The sequence below is a fragment of the Ischnura elegans genome, chromosome 12 (assembly GCF_921293095.1).
Source record: "Ischnura elegans chromosome 12, ioIscEleg1.1, whole genome shotgun sequence".
NCBI lineage: Eukaryota > Metazoa > Arthropoda > Insecta > Odonata > Coenagrionidae > Ischnura > Ischnura elegans.
The window spans coordinates 46,559,878-46,587,296 of NC_060257.1; the positions used below are offsets into that span (position 1 = coordinate 46,559,878).

Consider the following 27,419-nt stretch of genomic DNA (forward strand, 5'->3'; position numbering starts at 1 on the left):
GAGTTAAATGTTCTACATAGTGCTTTAGAATTATTAATTAGTTGTATATTTCGCTCGAGGGAAACAGGTGAATGACAGTAAGAGGAGACAAGAGCTTAGGTCCAGATGAAATTCTTTAGAAAGGAGAAAGCTAATGCTGTAACAATTACGAGGATTTCTCCAAAACTAATGCAAACAAATTTCCTCACACAACAATTGTTACTCCAGGAACTTCCAACTGATAGAGTGCATAGAAGCATCCTCCCCGCTTCCATTAAAATTTATTTGAACGCAATGCAGATCGTAACTTGGTAGCAGCAGTTCTATAACATGACGGATGCACCTGGTGTCTGTCAAAAGCAACGCGCTGTAATTGAGCTCCTTAGTTTTGAGAATGAGACGGTCGTAAACCATTCACGAAAGGTTGAAGAGGGTGTATGGAGATGATTATGTCGATCGTAGCACAGCTAGTCAGTGGGCACGATGAGTATCTGGTGAGAACGGGAACGCTAGAATTGAAGATCGTATACGCAGCAGTGGAACCCATACAGCACAAGCACATTTTTCAGCGCGCCGTGTTTGAGTTTTACCGAACAGGAATACACGCCTCAGTTCCAAGGTGGCGTATGGTTATCGAAAAGGACGGAGATTATGTTCAAAAGAGACATGGTGTTCCTAAAGGATGTGATAATATAGTGTAAAAATTGGAAGTGCCTAGCATAAATGGTGTAGTGTCAAGAAATTTGGGTGCATTAATTATGGTGTGACCCTCGTGCATTATACCCTAAATCAGTACTTCCATCGGAAGATTCGTTAGAATGGGTGTGAATTGCGTTAACCCCAGACCTAGCTATAGGGGCGCGGATTCTACTGGTTGCGTCTGCTTTACCTTTAACAGTTCTCCAGCATAACATATAAACCGCATTAGGGAGCCATACCATTAAGGAAAGATACATTTTAATATTACACTATCAGGGTAATACGTTTTTTATAACGTAGCGGCTACGTCAAAAACAGAGACAACAAAGGTTGGCAAGAGACAAACAGTAATATAAAGGCGCAACAAATTAACTACGAAGAATATATAAATTTACGATTCTCAATAGTTGCATAGAATTCGCAGAGAGATAAGAGAGCACGATTACTTTTCTCAATACTACAATGGCGAGCATTTATATTAACCCATTATAACCCAATGTTGCTTCCTAGTAATATCCAAAATTTATACATTTTCATCTATATTGAGGAAAGATTTATAGGTACTAATAATTATATTTTGCTGTAAACTTTAATGGAGTAATATGTAGCTACCACAGTAATTATGATTTAGTAGGTAATTTTCACTTTTTTTAAATGAGAAGTCTTGAAATTAAATTTCTCCCAAAGCAGCTCTGGGTTAGAAAGGGTTAAGTTCAGAGGCTTCACGCAGAATCGAACCGGTTATCCTTCAATTCCATGAGTAAGGTCTTTTCCACGCAGTAGCACAGCGAGAAGGGGTTTTGTGGGATAACCCCCCCCCCCCCCAGATCTCAATGAAATTTTTCAATTACATCCATTTCACTTAATTGGATTAATACAACTTATAGAACAGTGCAAGGACCATTAAAATATCCTCAGAGAGCCCTTAAACTCACTATTTTGAACCATTTATCTTAAACTTATTTTCTGGTGGAGGGCCCCCGCACCTCCCGCTTGCCCTGGTAGGTACTCCATACCTCCCAGACCTCTTAGTCTTAGTTGCACCTAAAACCCCCACTAGCCTTAATTCCTAACTGCGCCCCTGCTTCTATCATTCCGAAACGCCCCCAAGCTCCTCCATTGACCTAAAATTAGAAATTATTATTTTATTTAACTTTCACTATGTTGGATTTGCATCATCATCATAATGACTAAAAAATTCTAGAGGCTTCCGTGGAGATTGAATTGATAATTTTTTCGGGTTGGGTGGTTTTCGGACCGCATCCACTCATTTTTGGTCCAACAATCGAAAAACAATCATCAATTCTAAGATTGGTTTGACGCAGCTCTTCATTTTGCTCTCCTAAAGCCTTTTAATATTGACGTATTTCATCTTTTACATACTTTAAAGCCTGCCCTATGTAACATGCTACCATGCCAGCAGTGAAATGGGAACTGTACTGGCCACTGTGGTCTCCACTTTCATTCGTATGAAGTATAGCTGCTGCCCTCTCCCCAGGATGATGTGAGGCATAATCGTTGGCGGCCTCCCGTCGCCTTGGATTGACATACATACAATTAATCATATGCCGAATAAGGGCACCGTTGAGGAATAAAAAAACACCTGTGGTGGGGTGGACAACTAGTAAAATTTAAAAGCCTGGTGACAGCAAGCAGGTGCAACAGTAATATATTATTATGAGAGTCATAAATAATATCTACTATTGTGTGTTCAGTATAAAAACACCTCATGAAATATAATTAGGGCTATTAATCAAAATACTGCATGAAGTAAGTGAATTTGTACGCAGTCACGTGCTCGGGTGCAAATTTTCGTCGAATTTCGTCGAATAGCGAAAAAAACTTGGGTTTGTGTATCCCACAGTACACGACTTCCGTCGCGTGAGTACAGTGTGGACTTGTGACGTCAACACTTTTATCAGTAAAATCACGAATATTACTAAAGAGGATCCTCAAGTTTCTCTTTAAGTGTTGTCAACCACCGCGCATTTCAATGTATTTTCAAAATTCAACACTCGTGTCATTGACGGACAGATTGATCCGGTATGGTATAGTTAAATATTGGGAGGAGGCGAACGAAAAATTAGGTCATTTTCGCCATAAGGGAAAGGTATGAAATAAAGGGTGGAGAGAAACCTGGCGTCGGCATTTGCCTGCTCTTAACGGAAGGTGCCAGGGGGACAACGGCTTAACGTGCGATCCGACGGATGGCATGTTGCACTTGAAATGTCCTCCAGATACCATTCAAGAAGGGATCGAGCAGTCTCTGAAAATCTGCCACTAGCGGGATTTGAACCCGAGCCCACGGTGTGGGAAGCCAACACTCTAGCCACCGAACCACCCCTATCCCCAAATTGATCCGAGTTTCGCAGGGAAATTAGGTATAATTAGGGGTTTGAATCGAAATTTACACATATGATGATTTTATCCATCAAATTCATTACTTTCTAACGCTATTCCTCGCAACTACAAACATTATACTGCAAAGTATTGTAAAAAAAAGTGGATCGCATTGCACTCATGACCGCGCAGCGGACATTTTTGTAAACCGATTAAAATGCGACCGAGGTGGAAACAGAAGACAGACTTCGAAGGGATGGAAATGGGCCTCCTCTATGCAGTCCTCTAGGGTAATTCCCATCCTGAAGTTCCCTTTTAGAAGATTGCTTGGTGGTATCATTGGCTATCACGCCCAACCTGCAATCGTGAGATCGGGGTTCGAATCCCAGTTTGACCAAATATATTTTCATTGTGAGCTTCATCCTTGGTAGATATCAATCAAAATGTTTGTGCGTAAACCAATTTCACTCTTGAGTATTAGGAATACTAAAAATATCAGTTGTGGTAAAAAAACAGGAATAACTAGGGAAGATCATCCTTATGGAGCTAATAACGATTTACGTTCAGAGTTGGGCAAACTACAGGCCGAGGAGTATTTGAAATACAAAATACCGCTCCGAATGCATTTGAAATGCAAAATACAAAATACTTTTCACTAGGGTATTTGAAAAACAAACTACAAAATAGTATTTTAAATACATTTTAAAATACAAAATACATTTGCACGGAAACTAAGAGATCATAATTGAATTTTACCTGCCTCGGCACACAATGGATAGTTGCAAGCGTAAAGAAAACGATTTTCACGAAAACGAAATAAAATATGAAGCATAATTTACAGACATGTTATCAGAGCTACTTGGTGCGCATGAGAGATTATAAATAAATAATTGCTGGTCAATATATATCAGATTTATCTCCTGGCGAAAGCGAATGTGGGCACCACGGGCACCACGTTTATCGTTTCAGATTTCTGAAATGTTTTTCTATAACTTATTTTACTTTCTCATCAATCAGTTTCATGTCGTCCATTTCAGATACCAAATACAAATTCCAAATGTATTTCAAATATATATTTTAAAATATTTGATTTTGAAATATTGCCCAACCCTGTCTACGTTCATGTACGAAACAGGTATAAAACATGACGTCGGAAGATTTTTCCCTCGCGCTCTTCATTATTATGCGGGATCCAATATTTTTTGGAGATACAGCGCATAAGAGGGCAGCTCGGAGGTGGAGAAGATGGAAACGAGAGAAAATTAATCCAAGGAAATCTCATTATGTGGATAGCGAAATTGACAAAGTAAAAAGTTAATTTCGGCGCGCCGCGGAGGCGAGGTCAGATATTTTCCCCGCTTTTTCCTCAACTCTCCCACACCAACTCGGCCCACATCACAAAATATTTCGATGAAAAAATTCCATCCATGTACGAAAGAAGTGAAGAAACTCATCCAGCATGCCGGGTATATAAAATAACTTTTCCTTCTCACCAAACGCGGATCGAATAAGTCCGCCCACCTATCTTACTCCTCCACGGATTAGGAGGAGTGGTTATTAAAGCCAGCAGGCTAAATCCGGAAGGAAATTAATCGCACAGGAAGGTGCGTAAATAAATACAGGCAAATGGAACGAAAACAAGCAACTCCTCACCTTGAAGTTTAACTCGAGGGTTTATTATGGAAAACCGCTCTTATCCTACCAGAGCCATTGCTCATTACTTCAACCAATAATGGGACAACTACCAGTGGTGTCATGGTGCCGGATCGCGTCGGAACGCCGTTCCGGCACTGGTTAACAAAATACATAATAGTCAGTCAGCCAACAGATATATTAACAATAATTACATTAAAAACACTTATCAATTCTGTTTCCTCAAAATTTGTAATGTAAAAATTTGTCGCCAAAAACATTTTTGTATAAAATTTAAATAATAATGTCTAACAAAAAACACACAGAGTAATATTTCACCTCCAAAATAAAGTTAAGGAAAATGCGTTCCGGCACTGCTGATTTTGCCATGACATCACCGACAACTATCCACCTTTATTAACTCGGATTTTACTCATTCCTAGATGCACCGATTTTTCGCGAATATCTAAACCTAAAGGTTTAATTAAATGATAAATGTGTTCATTATCCTAAAGTACATTATACGAAAATGTTGTGCATACTTTGTAGGTATAGTTTATCGCTTTATCACAACAATGAGTATCAATATCGTTAAAAAAAACTGTACTTACAAGAGCTCTTCGCGGACATTCGGTGCCTCTTCTCATTTCCATAACAAATCTATTAATTACAAGACATTCGTTTCCTGCATTAATGTAACTAAATCACAGCTCACAAAACAGTGACAATTTAAAAAATCATATAGTACCTACGTAGTAATCACTATCCAATTGAGGAATAAAAACATACCTGTATCGTGGTGGCCAACTAACAAAATTTAATTGGCTGTTGATATAAAATAGTTGCAACAGCAATATGTTATTATGAGAGTGTCCATATATAATGTCTTTAATGGTATGATCAGTGGAAAAATACCTTGTAAAAAAAATAGATCGATGGAAATCCTCTTTGAAACTTTGTTTTTTGAAATGCTTGAAACGCTCCAGACGCTTACAAAATAGACAAGATTTTTGATACGGTCCGGTTATCATAACGTTCGTTTTGTTTTGTGTAATCAGTAATGGAGTTAAATTAAAAGGGTACTTGAAAAGTACTTCTTATGCACGCAAATTCAGGTATCAAAAGTAATATCCCCAGTAAATTTAAAAAGAGAAGGTAGCGAACCGATATGGTATGACGGGAGGGGTAGAAAATCATTAAGGTGACAGGGAGTATGCTTTGCATTGATGAAAACAATCCGTACTGAATTATCTACTTTTGGTCGTAGTTAATAATAAGAAAAATACTAGCTGTCTAGAGGAAATAGAAAAGAAAACTGTCGTTATTATGGATGCAACTTGTTCCTATTTTCACATTAATAAATTTTACATTTGAATAAAAAGTATATTTCGTACAGCGTGTTGTTCTTAATCCCAAATATAGGAGGACCCTTTTGCTTATCAGACCCTCCCCGATAAAAGACTCCTGGATCCGCCCTAGGATATTTAGGATAGTTGCGTTAGGGAAAAATGGGTCACAAATGGTGGTGGAATGTTTATTTGGAGGAGGCGACCGACATCAGAGGTCATTTCAGCCGTGAGGGAATGGTGGAGAGGGAAATTTGTGAAGTAACCCGGCGTCAGTATTAGCCTACTCTTAACGAATGGCGTCAAATGCGACCGAGGTTTAACGTCCGATCCGTCAGACGGAGTACTATATTACACTCTTCAGAGCAGATATCGGGAAGTCTCTGAAAACTCTCAGCCACCGCCGGGATTTGAACCCCGAACGCCTCATTAGGAGGCAAATATTCCAGCCGCCGCACTAATTCGATTCCCGCATCAATATTTAGGTCTCCATTGCAAGATAATGAGTAAATTTTAATAAATATAGAAGTTAAAAGCCTTTAACTGGAGGAATATTTACGAAATACGAGAAAGGATTGATACTAATAACACCGAAATAATTTTAATGCCAACTAGTGAGGATGCTTTACATTATAATATCTCCTAGCATGATTCACATTATCCTCCTGAGGATTTATATTATCTTCCAGAGAATAATGCAGTCATGATGTGTTGTACTTCATACTCCTAAAGACTCGCATAGTATTCCAGAGGATATCACAAGCTAAACCATAATCTTTCGAATGCATAATATTTTTTTGGAAAGTTAGCAGTATTTTCTTTCGATCAGAAATTTTCAATAACGCTATACACGAAAACAGATTTACTAAGCTGGAATTAGCAGCACCTCTTTCACTACTATTTGGTTCCACTGGTGTTTTATATGTGGAAATACGCTATGAAAAAACTGTAATGATCTCACGAGGACTTGACAGGTATATAATACAATTTATACCCGACTATTCGTGACTAAAATCGATCACAATTGGAGGTGAGTTTATGACGTCACGAACTCATGCCGAGCGTGTCATCGTTTAGTCTCAGCTATTCATCGGTTGTGTGCATGGGCCTCACGAGGTTCATCGTTGTTCACACGCTTTTGAGCGTTTCTTTTCCTAAATGAAAAGTTCTCCCTTAGTCCGGTGGGGAGCTTAGACACCCCAAGATTATATTTTCGCTTATATTTTAGCTATGGCAGCGCTGATAAACCTCACACCTTGGTGACTTCCAAAATGTATCTAAAATTAAAGTTTCCATTTCTCTTTTATACATTTTCATGACCTGTGCGCTAGAATATATAGTGTTTGCTGCTGGGCTTTTCTAACACCCCACTGCAGTAACGAAGGTATGGAAATACAAAATTGCTCTTTTTTATATATTTTTTTACACAGTTTCTCATGTTCTTTAGTTTGTACTTTGTTATGACGTAAACCATGACATATATTTCCAAGATTTATACGTATGCTCTGATAATGAATAAAATTCGGGTAATGCTCATTACGCCATCTTTATCTTTTTCTGAAGTGAATGTTTATTTCAGCATGTTAGATTGTATTCTCTTTCCCTATGAGACAAGGATGATATCAATTGATCAGCAAGTATTAATTTAAGAAAAAATAAAACACCTCCGATGGTATCGTAAGACCTAATTAACGTAAAGGAATTCCTTTGGTAACACAGGCCAACAAAAAATTTTTGTTTGAAAACTTTTTTATTTTAATAGCTGATCTTTATAGATTTTGATGCGCCAATCCAAATCTGGCCTTAGTTTTTTTGTATCACCCATAGTTTCCAAGCAATATGTATTTAATATTTAGTCTAATACCCCTATACGGTATACAGGGGAATCAATGAAACACTGCGTTACATCATAATATTGTTTGTACTTACTGTTCACTTCATCGTGATAAAATTGTTTGTATTTGCTACAGCGTGATAGTACAGGGTTCACTTGTCAACTGGAATTGGTCTACATTTTCTTTCCCTTTTTTTCCTTGTGTAGCTTTTTCTGAGATGAATCGCTTGCTGAACTTCTCGGTGAAGTACCAACAGTAATCCCCATTATCTTCGTTCTTTAGACCTACTTTTTCAATTTTATTATAACCATAAAAAATCTGTTAAATTCTAAATATACAGCTTGATTTCATAAATTTAACTGTAAAATGTGAATAAATGGTGGGTGATACAACTTTAAAACCATCATATTTGGATTCAGCAACTTTAAAAACATGAGAATAAGGTATTTTCAGTAAAAAAGTTTTTTCATTGTTGGCCTGTGTAATCATCATGAAATCGAAGCCATGAGTAAAACCCGAGCAATAAGCAGATATCAAAGACGGAAACCTGAGTGAGCTTCGGACCGTACGAGATTGGAGGCTTCGTAACGATAAAGAAAGCGAGCAGGCATGGAGAGATGGCATCGATTGGGAGATGAATCGGGCAATGAGAATGTTGAAGCCGGTCGGTGATCATATGAGCACCAAAGCATCAATCGCGCAAAGGCACCAAATTGCATCCATAGTAATGACGCAATTATTGGTGCCAGGGCGCAACTGCCGAATGCCCTTCGTAACCCTGTCCGCGTGTGGTGAAGGGACAGCCTAATTAATTGGTCAACGACTATCGATTCCTGGGGTTTCGGGAATTTTGCTTATTCACGCCGCTATTTTGGATTCCTTCCGCGCATCGGAATTGATGAGAACCTTTCACCTTTGATGCCCACCTTTTTTTTAACGGCAAGGAAAGGGTGAGAGTTGGTTGAACACGTTGGTGCGAGAATTTTTGTGGAATTGGAGTGGGGATGAAACGAAGATTTCTCGTTCTGACACTATCCATCAAAATACTACCTCGAAATTCGCTTCCAAAGGCGTTTCGGCAAGTGTTATACATTACCTACGAGGTGTTTTCAGAAATTAACGGGAATTTTACTGTTTTTTTTTATATTTATTCGTATAGATTTATCATGTTATGTACGAGGTTTGTTCAGAAAGATGGTAAATATCAGTTTTTTGAAAACAAAACATTTATTCGTATAAATTTATAATACTATGTAGGTGTGTTCAAAAAATCACGGAAATTTTAGCTTTTTGAAAAAAATATTAATTCGTATTAATTGACCACATTATGTACGAAATTTTGTCAGTAAAAATGATGAAAATTTTATTTTTTAACAAAATATTTATTCGTATAAATTTATCATATTATGTACGAGGTTTGCGCAGAAAATAATAGTAAAATATAACATTTTTGAAAACAAAATATTTATTCCTATATGTTTATCATACTATGAAAGAGGTGCGTTTAGAAAATAACTGGGATTTTATTCTTTTGAAAAGAAAACATATATTCGTCTACATTCTATCCTATCGCCTTCAAGATATTCCCCAAGAGATTAAATATTCATAACCATTTCTTTCACTTTTTTCACGAGCTCATCGGTTGTTGATGTACTGCGGCGTCTGGTTCGTCATCCTCAATATCTTCATGGCCATCTTTATACCACTCATAAATCCTTGTTTTATACATATAACCAAACGAGGGGTTCTCGCTCCGCCACTATCCATCTAAATACTACCTCGCAATCAGCTTCTATAGGCATGTTGGCAAGTGTTAAACATCAGCAAAAAGGCATCAACAATCATTATTAATGGAAAAATATTCAAAGTCAATCAAAATATGTCATTAAAACCTTTGCACATACTTTACATATACTCATTTTCTCTTATATTATGGAGTTTGTCCTAATATTTTTGAGAAATGATAAATAATAACGTTTCATTTAGCAACCGTTTCGGTTTTTATTAAAACAATCATCTCGCCTTCAGAATTTTTCTCTACCCTTCATACAATCGCTGGATTTACTTCAAATACAGAAGTATTAATCACTAAATCTGTATTGGCATTTGCATTTGGACTGGTGAAAGTAAATTCGACAGATAAATTTTATTTAAAAGAAGAAAAATAATCAGTAAACATTCAAGTAGTGATCGGGTAGTTTATGAATAACCTCCGCCAAAGCTGTTTGATTGCGTGGTATTACAGACGAATACATATGGATCGACACCGTGAGCAATAAGGAAGTTGGAAGAAATGTAGTAGAAAAGAGAAGCCTTATAAAAGCCCTATTAAGAAGACGGGATAACCGTTACAGACATATATTGAGACATGACCGCCTGAAAAAGACAACCGTTGAAGAAAAAATAGGAGCCAAAAACGGAAAAGGAAGAACTCGGGTAAAATAGTTGGAACAGGAAATGATGATGAGAAAGAGATGAAAGGGATAGGCGTAAAAAGATTAGCAGACAGGAATTTAGTGGCCAGGTACGCATAACCATTCTCAGGTTTGCAGTTGAGTGATGATGGTTAATCATTTATTTATTCATATATATTATTACAGAAAAGTCGTATTCTGATATCGCGTAAATTTTCCGTTAATACTACACCTACAGTGATAAATGAGGCATCATTTAAAACGCTGGATAACCGGCTTCTGACGAAAAATACAATTTAAAATTTCACTATTTACCCATTAATTTGGCTTAAAAGATTCGATTTTACCATGTCGATTACTAGCTGGAGGTATATCGACTTCACACATTTTTTTATCCCAAACTTAAAAACAACGTTTAAAAACCCGTTAAATCATAAAAACAAAAAACAACGTAACGTAAGCAGGCAAAAATATTAAGAATAAAATGTAAAAGGATGAAGAATATTGAACGTTCTCTAAAAGAATAGCATGAAAGTGCGAAATTTTCGCGCGGGTTATCGAGCATTAAGTTAATTTTATTCACCCCTGGTCCGAAACGAAAGGTGATAGTTACTTAATGCAGGTATATTCAAAATGATAGAGCTATTACCGCTGCCTAGGTCGCAGAAGACGTAAAGATTCGACTAAAAAATCATTTAACTTCAGACCTTTCACTCCACTTCTGGCCACCGGAAAGTCTTGATCTCACGCCCTGCCACTATTTCTTTTGGGGTTATTTGAACGACTCTTTAAACGTCCCACCCCAAGCAACCACTCTGAACGATCTGCGGAACCGGATCACTTCTGCCCCGCACTCAAACACAGCAGATACGCTTTCGCGTACGTGGTAAGAGTTTGGCTACCGCGTCGATTTTTGTAATGATGCCAACGGTGAAATATTTATAGCATTTCTCACATTTACAGCTATTAAATAATCAATAAAAACTAATTAATTGTTATAAATTACTAACTTAAATTGACATCAAACCTTTTATTAATTTGAAACTTCCTCGTCTTACAGGTATAAACCCTGTTCTTTTCGTATTTGTACTTGGATACGAATATGAGCCCATCATTTACAATAACCCTATATAACTGATAAGAATTCTTCTTTCACAAATACATCCATTTCGATGGGAAAAGTAATTATTTAGCTGTTTCTGCATTTATCCAGGAAAATGTGTCATTGATGAAAATGGAGGTGAATCTCTAAGGAGCTCTATCCACCAAAATTTACCTGAAACTACAATATTTGTCATTGAGCGCAACCCAACCGTACATGACGCACTTAACCGCTCATCCTCTACTTACATTGCCAGCACGTAAATTTCAGAGTGCAGTCAATAAAGCAAAGAGCATCTTGAAAGAGCTTTTATGACCTGTTGTGTGATTTTGCATCATTCCCACAATCAGTAAAGAAGGCTCTCTATGTGAAGAAAGTTAAGTGGCCCTTTGATATCCGAACCGAAGGACAGCACATCCTCTCACTAGTGAGTCGAATGCTGAACCTTTGTAAATACTGAGGAGTGGATTCTAATGCATGCGTTAACATAACGATTCCAGTCTGCTACTCATGGCTTCGATAGTTCCACTGCTAACACGGTGAGGTCGTTTCCCGTGAGCAGGAAAAAGAAGTCGCTTTCGATCTCTTTCAACTTCAATGACCAAAACCGATTCAAGGAAAAGGAAAACAGGATAAAAAATATCGAACACTAACGATTTCAAAGTTCCTTTGCTTTGATGCATTAACAAGCCACGCATTGCAACAATATAATGCTGAAAATCTCTCATCGGTCCTAAATTTAGTTGAAGAACAGGTAGTTGATCTATGATAATCTATTTCTTAATGGTAACATTTATGCCTTTTATTTCAAAACGTGGTGATTTCATGGCTTAGAATGTAGGTTAGGGCTCAAGGAGGAGCTCAAGAGGGATCGTCTTAGAGTGCAATCAACCAATAAGAGCAAGGCCTCTTTCAAACGGAGAGTAAGAGGCCAAAAGAATATGTTCGATAGTGGCAGTTGCTTAGAAGAACAACATTACATCCCATCTGTTTTTCGCAATTAAGTATGTTCTTAGCCAACAATAATTTGATAAAATTGTAAAAGAAATAATTAAATGCAAAACAGAAAATTTTACACTCTTAAATTTTGACCCAGGTACAAAAAAATGCGCGTAAAGTTAACGAAAAATTATATTTTATACGTGTAGTCCACTGAAAATTAGGATTAATCTGACAGCACCACTTTCACCTTTCACCGTTGATAAAAAAAATTGGGATGCATCGCATCAATTTTTTCAACACATCACGTTTACCATAAGAATAAGATTGCGATATCATCCTTAATAAGATGGGATTGGAGGAATAACCAATCCAAAGAGTATTGAGGAGAAATTAAGCTATGCATCTCAGTTTACAAAAACTTCCTTTAATCCTGGCCTTATTTCCAAATCCATACTCGAAAATACGAAAAATCGAAGCCAGCATGTCTTGACCCTTCCACCGGATTTCCCCTATTTATGCCCTGATTGTGGAAAAAATAGAGGAACCCTTGATCCACAAATCTCGTTTCGTCTGGAAAGCTGAAAGAGCCTTTTGATTCTTTGTATTCATTTTTTTCTTTATTTAAATCACGAACGAGCTTAGCTCTTCCATCAAGTCAATTCATCGGTACGATCCTACCAGTAATTCCGTAGGATTCTTTACGTGAGCAGTCAAATTCTTCTCCGTGGATGATTACATCTCCCTATATTATATATTTCATAATGAGAATACCATCACTGCGTGATCATGCGCTTCTCAATAGGGTAGTTTCCTTCATCAAAGAAAACGAAATGCATTGATTGTGACTCCTTACCCACCGTTAGGGTTTTCATAATATACAAATTATTTGGTTAGAGAAATCCCGGTTTAGACGAATGGCCACGGTCAATTTTAACCTCATTTGAAAAAGGCCAGATTGGCGCCCATGCGATTCCACTCCACGTGACGTCACAGGGACCTAGTTTCTATACGATTAGATAGGAGTTTTACATGGTCTGAGATTAACAATGCATGCATGAGGCAGAGAGCTCAGGTAAACATTTCATAACAATCACACATTAAAAATACCTAAGTTCGGAAAGTTTCCCACGTTTGATAGGGGAATAGTAATCCTTTTTTAAGCCAAGCGCTACCTGCTAGCAGGGTATTCAGCTACCTGCTAGCAGCCTGCGTCGTATCAGCGCTCAAGCCTCGCCCCAAGGTCACCTCACATGCCGACAGCTGGAACCAGAAATACGTCACACGGACTTTTCCCATCATTCCTACTTAGCCAACGCGTTTTCGCGCGCTTGAAATTTTTCACTTATTCGCGAAAAATATAAATTGTCATTCGAAAATCTAAGAGCGTGAAATGCACTCCAGGAGTAATAATCTTTCGATTTAGGCAATAAAAAATAATAGGAAACCGACATATCAGCAATTGATTCTTCTTCCTCTGCAGGGCAACAGACATAGGCTGGTTAAGGGGGGGAGGGCATGCTGGAATGGTTCGCGGCCGTATGGTGGCAACAAATTAAGGTTTAAGGGCTTGGTACCCAGTACCTAGTACATATGACGGCGTTGAAGGGCTAAAATTGACATTGTAGGCTTTAACAACATTAATCATGACAGAAGATGAACAACCTGTTCAATTCTGTACCACTAGCATGTAAATATTGTCATCAGAAGCAAAGATTTTGCCGAGGGAGGGGAGGGGGTGGAGGGGAAGTCTCTAGTAAGTGGTGCGGGCCGTACTTCAGCGGCACCGCGGTGCGGGGTGGCGCCCTAAGGGATGGATTGCATTACGACGGACGATATCTCCTAAACGCTTAGAGATAGGTCAAAACAAACATATAATCGGCTCTAATGGTCTTCACTTTTACGTTTTACATAGGAATAGCACTTTTTCGGCCCCAAAAAACTCAATGAGGGTCCTCAGTACTTAGGGCCATTGGGGCACGGGTTGCCGTCATTTTAAAGCAACCAAATTTTAACACGTGAATATAAACCTCATTTCAATCATTTTGAGACTAGGAAAACATAACTTTTCGCAATTCTGAAAAATAAGGGCCGGCCTAATGTACATAACTAAAACACGTATGAGCAGATTCGCATACCCTTTCCTTAGACTTCAATTTTTTTCAACCGAGAGTTCGACAAAATTCTCGTGGATTGGAAACCAGACCACTATGAGCCAATATGATAGAAATTCAGAAATAATACATATTTACTGAAGGGTCGTAAAATTGTGATACGTTAATATGAGAGATACCGGGGAGCTTGGAAGTTGATTTGAAAGCTATAATGGAAATAAATATTATGGAAAAAAGTATTCATAAGCAGCTACTGATTTTGTTCTTAGTTTTCTTCATAAACTACAATAATTACGGTGCTACTCTCCTGACGGAGTAATTAGGTAAGGTATTTGGAGGTGGCCACCTACAGCTGAGGTAATTTGCGCCATGAGGAAAGGGTAGGTATGGAAGAGCGGAGAGAAACCCGGCGTTTGCATTAGCCTGCTCTTAACGAAAGGCACCAAGGGGACCACGGCTTAACGTCCCACCCGACGGACGGAGTGTTGCGCTAGAAATATCCTCCTCACAACATTCAAGCAGGAATCGGGCAGTCTCTGAAAACTCTCTGCCACCGCCGAGATTTGAACCCGAGCCCACGGAGTGGGAGGCCAACACTCTAGCCGCCACACCAACTCGATCCCATGCTTAATTAGGCGCTGGAGGCATGCTGATATCTTATTTTCCGAGTGACAACTGTAAAAGCACAACTCGCTTTAAGATTCTACACTTTTGCATGGCGCTTCGAATTCGCCAAAGTGATAGGCTCAATCTTATTCTCCCATCGTAATTGGTTTCCTGATTAAGGTCATACCAAAGTTGAAACTTCGATTTTGAGAGCAAGAGAAGGATGAGATAGGCAAATGCGGCAGCGTAATCAACGAAGCAACAAGGTTACGATGGTCAAAATTCACAACGATCCGAGGATGACGCCGTTATTACTATTTTTCGTTCCTGAAATGATTTTTTAGTCGAATTTTTGCAGTCTGAAAAATCATCGATTAAAATTGCTGCAATATTACAGGTACAAATCTACAACTACCATTAAGTATAAAATTCGAGGAATCAAGCGAGATGGAGTGGAATTGATTCATAATGAAAGATGATTTGCAATTTTCCACAAAAATAAATTTAATCCGACCCGAGTTTCGATGTTACTACATCGTTGACCTTGAAAATGATGTAGATACATCGAAACTCGGGTCGGATTAAATCTATTTTTGTGGAAAATTGCAAATCATCTTTCATTACCATTAAGTAATGGGTTTCCCCTCCGCACTGTACAATTCATACGTAAGAATGCATGCCACTCGTATGTAGGCAAAGATGAGAATCTGGCGAAATTTTTAGTTAGCCGAGGATAGCGTAAAATTCACCGTAAAAGATACATTTTATCACATTTTCGAGGTTTTTACTCGTGGCACTCATAGTTATTGATTGATATTTAACACTGGCCCATCTCAAGCAAACGAAGGCACACTAAAATCACTGTGAATACTAAAGTTTGAATGAAAAATCTAATATCCGCATATATGGAGAAGCACGAATAATAGAAGAACCAATAATAATTACATGATTTTGTAACAACCACGTTGAAGCTCAATAATAGGGCATTAGATGCCAGAAATAATGGCTATAAAAAGCAAAGCCCCTTTTACGTGTTAGTCTAAGAAATGACAACAGGCAAAAATGAACAAAAGTTTATCTAATAAGAAAATATTAAAAACATTATCTTTCCCATCCCTACAGATACTGCCTTACTATGGCTATATCGCACTGACTGTGCGGCTAGGAATAAAGCATACACTTTAAATATCTACCGCACACTGCTCACCACTTGTCACCACAATTCCCATTTGTAAGCGTAGCTAATATGTGTGATTAGCAGGATTTATAGTATACTGCATAAAAGCACAAAAAATCTAAGGAGGGAATTGCTGATCGTTAGACTGGGGCCAGAAGTAGTTACTGCCCCACGAGTATCTTTCCTCCATCAATATTTACTGATGATGACAAATATGGATGATCAATATTTTTCTGATACGACTACCTTATCTTTTCTACTCATAGTTTCGGCAATGAATATGGAATTTAATTTAATTATATACATATACTTCTTGATATATATATGCTCTTGACAATAAATTAACGAATCACAAGTGTCATAAAAAGCATTTTGAAACCAATTAGTGTTCCTTGTTTAGATTCAGCTGGTCTATGTTACATTGGACATGTTGCTCTCGCACAATTATTAAGTATACTATACCTTAACAGCTATAGATTTTAATACCCAGAAGCGCACGTCTTTGCAAGGCGATGCGGGGAGAGTTACGAACATTAAGAGTGAATTTTCGGAAGCCCTTAACGGATATACGAGGAAAATTAACACCAGCGATGCGTGATAGACAAATTTTCGACCATTTCCAAGGTTTCCGCACGGACCTTCCGAGAGTAGAGGTAGATATTCGGCGAAGGTCCGTTTCAATCGACGCAGCCGTTAACAGAAAAGGCGAGAGGCGCTGAGATAAATAGCCACGGAGAAATCGCATGCTTTGGGTGTGAGACAACTTAAAAAAGAGGCCGGTGACAAGACAAACTTTAACATGACTACCACAATGGCAAAAGCGTGAGAGGGGAGAGTTCTGCGATAACTATCATAAAATCGCAAAAGTAAGACAGCTGAACGTTTATTCCCGTTATGTCGTCACTATGATTTAACAACTGGTAATGATTGAGGGGGTGAGAAGCCGAGGGGTACAATGATTTTTTATGAAGAGAGTTAAGTACAGGAATTAGGTAAATAAAACAAACGAGATCAACTAAATATATGCCTAATAATGCATTAGATTTCCCATTCGATGCCAGCACCAAAAAGATTCACCTGTATCCCTTTGCCACCAAGTTTTTGTACATTTCTTTTATAAATTTCTGTACTCAGCTCTGTTCAGAAAAAAACCACTTGTACCGCTTTGCGTCAAACCCCCGCAATTGTTAGCCACAAGACGGAACTATCTACAGGGTTGCTAATATCGTCGATTACTAAAGTCATAGTCATATAATTTTAACCAGAATAAACGCCCTGGAAGTGAAAAAAGAAGATTACTTGAGGCATCTTTGCCGTATTTTTGAATCTTTCGGAACGTTGTCTTAAACCCTAGGAATTAATACGGTTGTAGTAGAAAGGCTGAAATATTCACCAGGTATCTCTGTCATGCCAACTTTATAGTCTAAGCGCAGCATTTATTAGTAGTAATTATAAAGAAGTAGACTTGCTAGCAACTTCGTTAAAGGGACCAACACAAACCTCCACGCGGCAAAAAAATAAGATTATCACACGAATTCTTCAATGAGAAGAATTTGATAGCGAACACCGACAATCAAAGCATAAAATCTAGCTTTTAACCATGAAGGCCATACATTCAATAATACTCATGCTATTAGTTTATTCTAAGATAATTTTACAATACTTATGCAGATCACAGTGCAGCTTTGGTATAGAAAAGGAGATTATCTGTGTAGCAAACTTGCATTCAGCGTGAGGCTACTTATGACACTTAAGGGTAATTTTTAGCTACACTGGGCATTGAATTCCTCTCAGCACTTCTTCGCTCACGCATATCTTATCCTATCGTCAGCGTATTATAACTACATCCTATAAAGTTCTTTTAAAAGCATTATTCTTAAAAAATCAAATTAGTATTTGACGATTTATTGAAGGATATAACAGATCCTTATTGCATAAAATCGGGATTAAAATAGTAAAGAAATAACAAGTTAATTCATTAAATGTAGCAAGTATACTAGTGATGAAAAATAACACAAGAATAAACTTTTGTTTAAGGCGAAGCTGAGGCCAAAATAAATAGATGCCACGAACGATATAAATTTTACTACAGCTCATTCAACACAAGTTTTGCTTAACCGATGACACAATGGGCACAATGGGAAATGCTTGAACCTAATGCTTCAAGATAAATGTTTGAAACTTATAAGACAGAAATGCAGATCAAGAACAGACAGGAGCGGGCTCAGGTTAGAGCGTAAACTCAGATACAAAAAACAAGAAAAATAATAGGTTGCAAGCGTATATTTTAATCGAGTTGTAACTGTTCATATCACCATCAAATGCTCTTATGCTATTAAATTATTTTCTACTTATGTCACTTATACCTCAACTGATTCCATGAAAAAAATTAAAAGCCTAGGAAAACGGCCCTGCACTATTTTCAAAAACGGATTATAAACCAAGCATACAAGTTTGTATTTCATCAAAACTGATGAATTTGATCTTCACCAACAGACATACAAGATGAGACCTGTTCTCAACTATCCTAACATTGAATTCCCCCTCCTTAATAGATAATGGTTACTGTTACTATTCGCATAAAGACAGATGTAATATATGGATAAGGTATTGGGCTCACTCGTTTCTCTCTCTGAGACTCTTCGCTTTCCTCTATTATGGTGGAATCAAAATAAAATTTACCACTTCAAGAGGCTTCAGTGCATAAAGGCACGGGAGATAAAGAGATAAAAGTATATGGGGACTATAATCGAATTATTCAACGAGTGATAACAGCGAGATTATAAAAGATAATTAAGATTGGAGGCCTTGGGCATAGTAATTTCTATAATAAACATACTCTTTCCAACAATAAGAGTGAGTGAAATATAATTTGATGCTTTCCCGGCGAATGATGTGGGTAAAATCTTCTCGGGATTCCCTCCGGGTTAATTTATCCATAATAGCCAACGTTTCAAGCTCCAGCTCTTTCATCCTCAGGGCTCACAATCAGAGGGGTTTATCCTCAGGGCTGAATGTTGCTTTATAATAATAATAATAATAATTTATTACTCCTACATTTGTTTTTTACATCTTAATACAATGAAAAAAGAGAAGGAGCTTTAGGTGTTCTCGAAGGTCATAGGACCAGAATTAGCCCACCATCAATTAACAAAATGTATGCCAAAAACATAATAATGCAGTACATGATACATTAAGTTTTATGTAAATAACATCAAAATAAATTTCAACTTTTTCTTGCGAGAAGAGCCAGTCTTTAGCAAGTCTCAACATGACATTTGTGTTTTTAATTTTTTTAATTCTGGCGGGCAGTAGATGAAATAATTTTGGTCCCATGTAAATAAAACAGCGTTTATATACAGTTAACTTGGGTCTATTTGCAACTATAAATGACTCATTCATTTTATTTGTTAGTGGTTGCTAAAATCGCATTGTTAACTAAATTAACTAAATTTATCATATCAATGAGACTTAGCAACCACAAATAAATAAAAAAACAGTTAGCCCTGATTCGGAGCTCGAAACGCTGGATATTATGGATACCTCAACCCGGTGGGAATCCCGAGAAGAGTTTACCCACAATAAGAGTGAGTGTTATCTTCGAATAAGCAACTCTCTACCTCACTGGAAGCTGTGATAAACCACAGAACACTTGGAATTTTGGCAATCAAATGACAATTTAACCCTAAGAATAAATGCTGCGAACAACATTCATCCAATTCGGATCGTTAATGAGCTTCATAAAAAACGTCTAGAATAGATAGAAGAAATAATATATCAATGGTTCATATTGACTATTTAATTCCTAAGGATATCGTGATCAACACATTCCGTGTTTTTCAATTGCTTCTAAATTATATCCCTCAATATCCTCAAAATATATAAGAAATAATTAAGTTGCAAACGTCCTAAAAATGGATTCACCCTCCAAGCCACAGTATAAGAAGCTGTAGAATTCAATGGCAATGAATATGCTTGCGGTCCTTAGCACATAATAGTCATTTACCTTTAGGGTTTGCATTTAGACGAGTTCATATGAGAGAGGAAAATGGCAACAAATGCTAATAAATTGGACACTCATTTGCAGTCGTAAAGTTGTTTTTGAAGGGTCCAGCAATTAGAAAACCACCTACGTGACATCGGAAATGAATTCAAATGGCAAATGACAATCAACTTCCTACCATTATAAACACCCTTAAATAGATTCCTAAAACAATATCACATATTCCAATTAGGCGATAAGTGACCGTCTACTTTGATGAGCACGATTAACATTACTATCACATATACCGACGCTTATTCTACGTACTCATGACCATACAGATAATGCTTCCTGAAACATCAATGTCATCAGATAGAACAATCACATCGCATCAGATGGAAAGTATTAATTCCCCTATGCCTACGTTAATGGAGAATTAGATATTTTTTTGATAAAAATTTAGTCGCATCAGTCATTTTCGAGATATGGGATCAGCTGCAGTGGATATAAAGCTCTTGAGCAACGGTAATACTCGTCACCACGATCTTAAGTCGCACCGAGTATCCACATATTTATGGTCGACCAAAAAAATACCTTTCCACCCACTCTCAAGCTCTATCTCAACCTATCCAAACAAACCGTGGGGCTTATAAAACTGTGTGATTTTTAAATGGAGAGACACACGCATTTCCAGTGCATATGTCTCTTCAACTTCATTTCAATTTTAATAGAAGTTGGTATAGGAAAACGACTATTATTTTCAGAGCCATGCTAAAAATATCAACGCTGCTCCTACATATTTGGCGAAATAACTGCAAAATCACTCAGTGTAACTCAAAATATTTTCCTAGAACACTGAGTATTACAAAATAACATGTATTCCATTAGTACAATATGTATATTAATTAAAATGTGATCAGGATTAAGAAGCTTGAAAACAGCTGAATAAAATCATTTCTAAAACGCCACAAAGTTTGACATAATAATATGCTAATTGGCCATATTGAGAGAGATTATGTATTTGTGGTATTTGATAGAACTATCAATGACTTTGGGCGTATTTTAACGTAAAGTTTACGTAAAAGCAAGGTACATTTACAAGGTACATCCTACACACGCCAAAAGTAACAGCGATGTACCTACATAATGGCCGAAACAACTATAGAATCTGACAACTCAGCTCAAAGGCTTTTCATGGAACATTAAATTTTATAAATCAGAATGTAAATTATTAGCAGAATATATCAAATAAAATATGATCAGGACTAATTCATTTGAAAATCGTTTCTAACAAGCCCAAAAATTAACAGCCGAAATGCATTATTGCCTTTATTCAGAGAAGTGATGTGTATTAGGTATTTAATTGAATTAGAACTGATTTCGTGTACATCTTAACGCAAATTCTACACACAAGGAACACGGTTTATTACCAGATGAGTACCCTCCACATGACCTCGGTCAAAGCAAGCGACCTTAGGCAGGGAGGTACCTCTTTTGCGTTTCTTGAGCATAGTAAGGTATGCGATCAGAATTTTTCGCTTCTTCGGCGATAAAATGCTCGAAACATTTCTGAAGCCAAACCTCAATCATGACGTGAACGCTGAATTCCATCCGACTACCCCGAATTCCAACCCGGCCGAAGCCCGACCGTCACCGCGACTGAACAACCGCGCAGGCCGCTCGAAGCAGCGTCAAAGCACTGGGGAGCTACGATCAGAGAATAACGAACACCTGTCAGGTAACTTATGAGCCTAAATATGCTATAATTCCGGCACGAAAAGTACAATGTCATCGAAGTTGAAGAAATGATTACGTGAAAACCAAGGCAGTATGCCAATGAAATAAACTGTACCATCAAGAGAATGGAACACACGTAAAAACTGCAACAATCCATTGCAGAAAAATTGAATAAGTTTCACTAAATGCAACGGAGAATTGCTCACTGAGCCATCATCCACATAAATTTGAAGTGTTGTGAAAAAAAACTTGTGAACTTATAGCTTGAAAACTATGCCTTTACTGATAAAATTACACTGAAAATGTGAGCTTACCTACCATTTCTAAGTAGTAATTTAAATTCTCACTGCGTTATAAGCGAAACTCACCTTGCGGCACGAGACTTTACTGCGTAATACATGAAATGCATGCTACTACCTCACTCCAAAATTGTAGTCAGGAAATTGAGTGATTGCTAAATTTATATTAAGGTCGTATTTGCCTCGAGTAAGTAATTAAATAATATAATAAATACGCAATAAATACTTCGATATTTATTGCATAATTCTTAATCGTATTCACGATTTTCGATGTAAGAAGAAATATTTTTTCAGCGCCCCACCGTGAACCCGCAAATAAATCGAAAATACAATCGACAACTAAGTTCGCTAAGGCAAATATTACTAAGAGTAACTCCACCTCCTCTATCTTCTGTCTTACTGTCTGTTATTTAGCAACCTTTCCAGATGTTTTATGATCATTAATATATGCGATTTCCTATTATATTGGTCAAATGGTGGTTGGAATAATGACATCCTAATAAATGATATTCAACTAATAATTCGGCAAATATCCGTCGGAATTCTTACTTTACGCACCTATGGCCCCATCACTGTTTTCCGTATTGGTTAATGCATAGTTGAAATTTCACAAATAAATAAATGCTAATTTTTGATATTCTGTGGGGATTCAGGCAACTAATTTATTTGCCCAAACGATGATAACACTAAAATGTAACATTCACTAGGATCATCTAACAGTCACTTAACTATGATTCAAGGATATTTTAAGTAAACAATATTTCTTTCCTTAAGACGTTACTGACCTTGCGGCTTCTTAATGCAGTATTTTTTTCACGCCGAAAGTATTTCACCCGAGATCATAGACTACGGTGCAGACTTGCATTGATTACACTTCCAAATAATTCAAAAGCATAGACATAACTTGAAAAAAACCGCTGTTTTCAATTCAGATTTAAAAGGCTAACAAGTTGACTCCTACGCTTCGTAGAAATTGCATGAATTGCGGAAAGCACAATTCTAGCGTACGTAAACATGTCTTAGAAAGCTATATGCGTGGATGAATACTTCGAAATAAACGGATGTCGTATTTTCAAATCTCGAAGCAACATCAATAAATATCAATTATTCTTAAAATGCTTGATATTTTTCATTTCAACTTAGGTATCTCATTTATTTCCTTGATGATAAAGTCACCTTTAAGCATTACTTCCAACTTTTGCCCTCACTGGAAGACTTAATGTTTCCGAGTAATAAACTCAGTCAGAAAGACTACTATTTTATCTTACCATGAGGGTCAATCAATCAATAAAATACAATTATTCAATCCATTTACTCATGACCCAGTTTCCCATCGCGCTGCACCATAATTTTTTTCTCGACGTAAATATGAGGAGCCAACGATTTTCTGAGAGAAGTTACGTAATCGAAGGCAACACAAATATGCACCACAAAACAAACACGAACGTAAGACTTGTTCAATGCCGAACGAAGCGATTCGGATAGGTAAACAAACACTCCCGCACTCCCCCAACATGGCCAAAGATTAAAGAGACTTGGTCATATTTATCTTCCCACTCTGCGCGCGAATAAATCGCGGCGTAAAATGGGACCAACGCTCAACCCCGACACTCCCAATTCTCCGGACGCGACGGTCGAATGCTCGAGATGAGGGCATCCCTTCGTGGGGAACGCGCTGAAGAGGACTAGTTTTCGCGATCCATCGGCGAGGGATGAGTTCATGCCGGTTTAAACTGCCCCATGACGGTAAACTGGAAACCGAAGCTTTGTTGAAAGTTCGTGGCGATTTTAAGGAGCTTTCGGAATGTATATATAATGAATATGACACTTTTAGAGTGTGTATTTCTTGCGCGCCAAGTCCTAGAAGCTACGGGTTTTCTGCGTGCAATTACTTATTCGAAACAAGGTAATACAAAATACGGTTTTCGGCCAATTTTTTGGGATGAAATTTCTCCCCGGAAAAGACACTCCCAGAGCATGTAATTCGTTTCCGCACAAGGGCCAACAACTTTTAATCGAAGAATGGATTCCACTCCGCTCCGGTTGAATTGAGACTTGAATAGAACTCGACGAGCATTAATCAGAAGAAGAACTTAACCCATGTATTTAATAAAATTCGGGGAAAACGTTTTATTTATCAATTATTACGGGTAAAAATTAGATTCTACCAACAAATACATAAAATTATATGGACAAAAATTAGGAGTCATATGGGCAAAACAATTTCTTAAGGACTAGTTACGCGGTACATTAACATGTACAAGTTAATATCTGTTTGCAGAAATGATTTTTGTGGATCGGAACGGAAAATGTACGAATGCATGAATTAAATTAGAACAGTGTTTTTTTAGTGTACGCCAAGTCTTAGAAGCTGCGGATTTTCTGCGTGCAATTACTTGCACGTACAAAGATAACACAAAATATGTTTTTCATTCTCGTCTTTTTCTGGGGATGAAATTACTTCCAAAAGACCAATCAGTCCCAAAGACTATATTTTTTTCCACGTAAGGCGCCAGCAACATTTGATCGTGCAGTACCTAGATTCCACAACACACTTGCCAGACTGAAACTTGAATAGAACTCGGCGAGCAAAAAGGATCATAAGCTAAAAGCTTAACTCATATATTTAATATTTTTTGGGGGAAAAACGGGTGCTTCAACAATTATTACGAGTAAAAATTGGATTCCACAAACAGATACATAAAATTGCACACACAATATCTAGGTGTCACGTGGATAAAATAATTTCTACGCACTATTTCTTACGATATAAGTGGGAAAAACTTGACACACAGGGGCTGAAAGGTAAGAAAGAGATTGCCTGAGTAGAATAGGGCAGAAATGTTCTGTTGCGAGCTTGAAGTTATTATTTTGGAGCGGAATTATTATATGAAGGTCAGAAAAAGTTACGTAAAAAGTATGTATGGTCAAGCGGATAAGAAGCAGAATTAGTTTTGTTGCTCGTGCAACGAAGGGCCGAAATAAATTCTGACGCACAGTCACATCGCTTCCTTCTAGCGCAACCTTAATACATTCACAGAGAAATTCTTATTTTCGCTGAACTTGTAGTCGCCCACCTGACATACAGGGTAAGATTTAGCTAAATGTTTTTCCAATGTCCAGTAGGAAGGATAAAATAAAGACGCTTTGTCGAATGCATACGGGCAATGAAGAAATTTAACGAAAACTCTAACTCGATTTATAAATACAATCAAACCTGAAAGCCACAATCTTAACACTGAAAACGCGACCTAGAACAACTTTTAGTGAAGATAATTTACCTTTTTCTTTAAGTTGGCAGCTAATGACACATGTAACAAATTGTCTCCGGCGATTCTTTGCCAAAGTTGTTCATCTTCAAATTAGACAATTGTAAACTCACATACTTTAATGTTCATATACCCAGGTTTAGGTCGCTCAGTAGGTACTCTTTTTATGTTTGCGGCTAGTGTGAAATATAAGAAATCTTCCCCGGCGATACTTAGTGGAAGTCGCTAATCTTCGAATTACAACACAATTGTAAACTAGGCATACATTTTAATGTTGATATACCGGGTTTAGGCAGGTCAGCGCCATTTTCCTGGGCATAGAAAATGGAAAATAATCTGCTGAAACCAAGATATGGTAAGAATTAAACACAATAGGAAAACTCCTCACGTATTTTAACGTTGATATATGTTTCGGCAGATCAGTACCCTTTCCTACCTAGAAACAGGGAACTAGTCCTGTACCTAGAAAATGGGAAAGAAGAAGTCGACAAAACCCGGGTAGATAACATCAACATAAGGGTGAAGTTTACAATTGTGTTTCATTGCAACGATGTACCCCTAACGCCTGAATGGGTAGCTAACTGGATTGAGTGTCGTTTTGTAGGTGAATGCTCGCTCACCGGTATTTGCTGAGGACATTCCCAGTCCCGCGAAGACCACCACAAGGAAGAACAGGAGGAGAAGACTGGCTGGGAGTTTGGTCATGGTGGAACAAGCGTGACGACGCATTCCACATAGCTTTATCCGACGTCCGGCCAAGTTAGGAATCCTCTTCGGGTTCACTCCGGCTTCTCTGCCGTCGACAACACTGTTATCGCTGCATTCGGCGGCCGGCGACTGACACCGACGAAGGCGCGGAAGTGGCCTTGCTTCTCCACGGCGAAGAGTCATCCTCACCGCTCAATGGGACGAACTGCGTAAACAACCACCGGCAGGCACCTTTCCTTGGTCTCCACCACCAGGTTTGCCGGGACTTCCCTCAGGAAAAGTGGACAACACAAGCTCTGCTATTTCAATGGAAGCGAAGAAACTGGCGTCAGTCCTATACGTTAACCATTACGATGACATCCTGATGATAACCAATGGCTAAGGATCCACATGGCCTAGTGTAACTTCCCCAGGCACACAAAGACCCTAATTAAATAGTTAATTGACCAAAATGTTGCCCCTAAAAATACACCATCCAGGGAATAATATGCGTAGAGACTGACCCTAAAAATGTGTGATGATATCTAAAGAACCCCAATACCAACGAGACCAACTGTACTGCCCCACTGCAGTATAGATCAACTTCTCCCAAGAAGCTTATAGGCTAGATAGTTAAAAATACTAGTCCAAAGACTAGAACAGGGGAAATGCCTTCAGCCTGGCTGAAAACGTAAAGCACGCGTCAGTCAAGGAATCCCGAAACACCGCAGACAACAAAATCGGGGGCGTGCCTATACCGCACGCTTCGTCAGTTGAACCGCTCAAACAGAGGGAGAGAGACACGCTTCTCGGCCGTGCGCTGGCGAGCCCAACCGCACGCGTGACCAGACCGTCTACACTGTGGCAAGAGACTGCGACTACGTAGGGCGGGGTGGCGGTAGGACCAGGAGTGGGAGGAGGTATGAGAATGGAGGGATGGTAGGGAGAGTACCGGCGTTGGAACGGTTGCGCGGGACACAGTCGGGCACACGCTTATGGAGCAAAGGGGAAGTAAGGAGTAGCAGGAGGGGGGGGGAGGTCCTTATGGGAAGGGGACAGGGTAAAGAGTAAATGCAGACTGGTATGAGTAGGGGGGGGTGGACCCCCCTCCTTAACCCCACTGTCAAAAGGGGGAGAGAAATGCGTAGGAGGGGTACGGCAAAAGGGGGTGTCTCGCCTCCCCCTCCTTTTTTGGGACACGTAAAAACCCACCCCTTGCTAGCTCCCTCAAGAAGGCCGCGACACATATTCCGCCGTTACCT

General features: G+C 38.3%; 1 protein-coding gene across 3 annotated transcripts in view; it reads right to left on the reverse strand.

The window, feature by feature from the left end:
- LOC124169058 (lachesin-like) overlaps positions 1–27,020 on the reverse strand; it is an 877,532-nt gene extending 850,512 nt beyond the window's left edge. For all 3 annotated transcript variants that reach the window (XM_046547530.1, XM_046547531.1, XM_046547528.1), the window contains exon 1: positions 26,091–27,020. In XM_046547530.1, coding sequence (XP_046403486.1) covers positions 26,091–26,361 — 271 coding nt within the window. In that variant the 5' untranslated portion in view covers positions 26,362–27,020. The remainder of the gene's footprint in view (positions 1–26,090) is intronic.
- Positions 27,021–27,419: the final 399 nt, after the last annotated feature.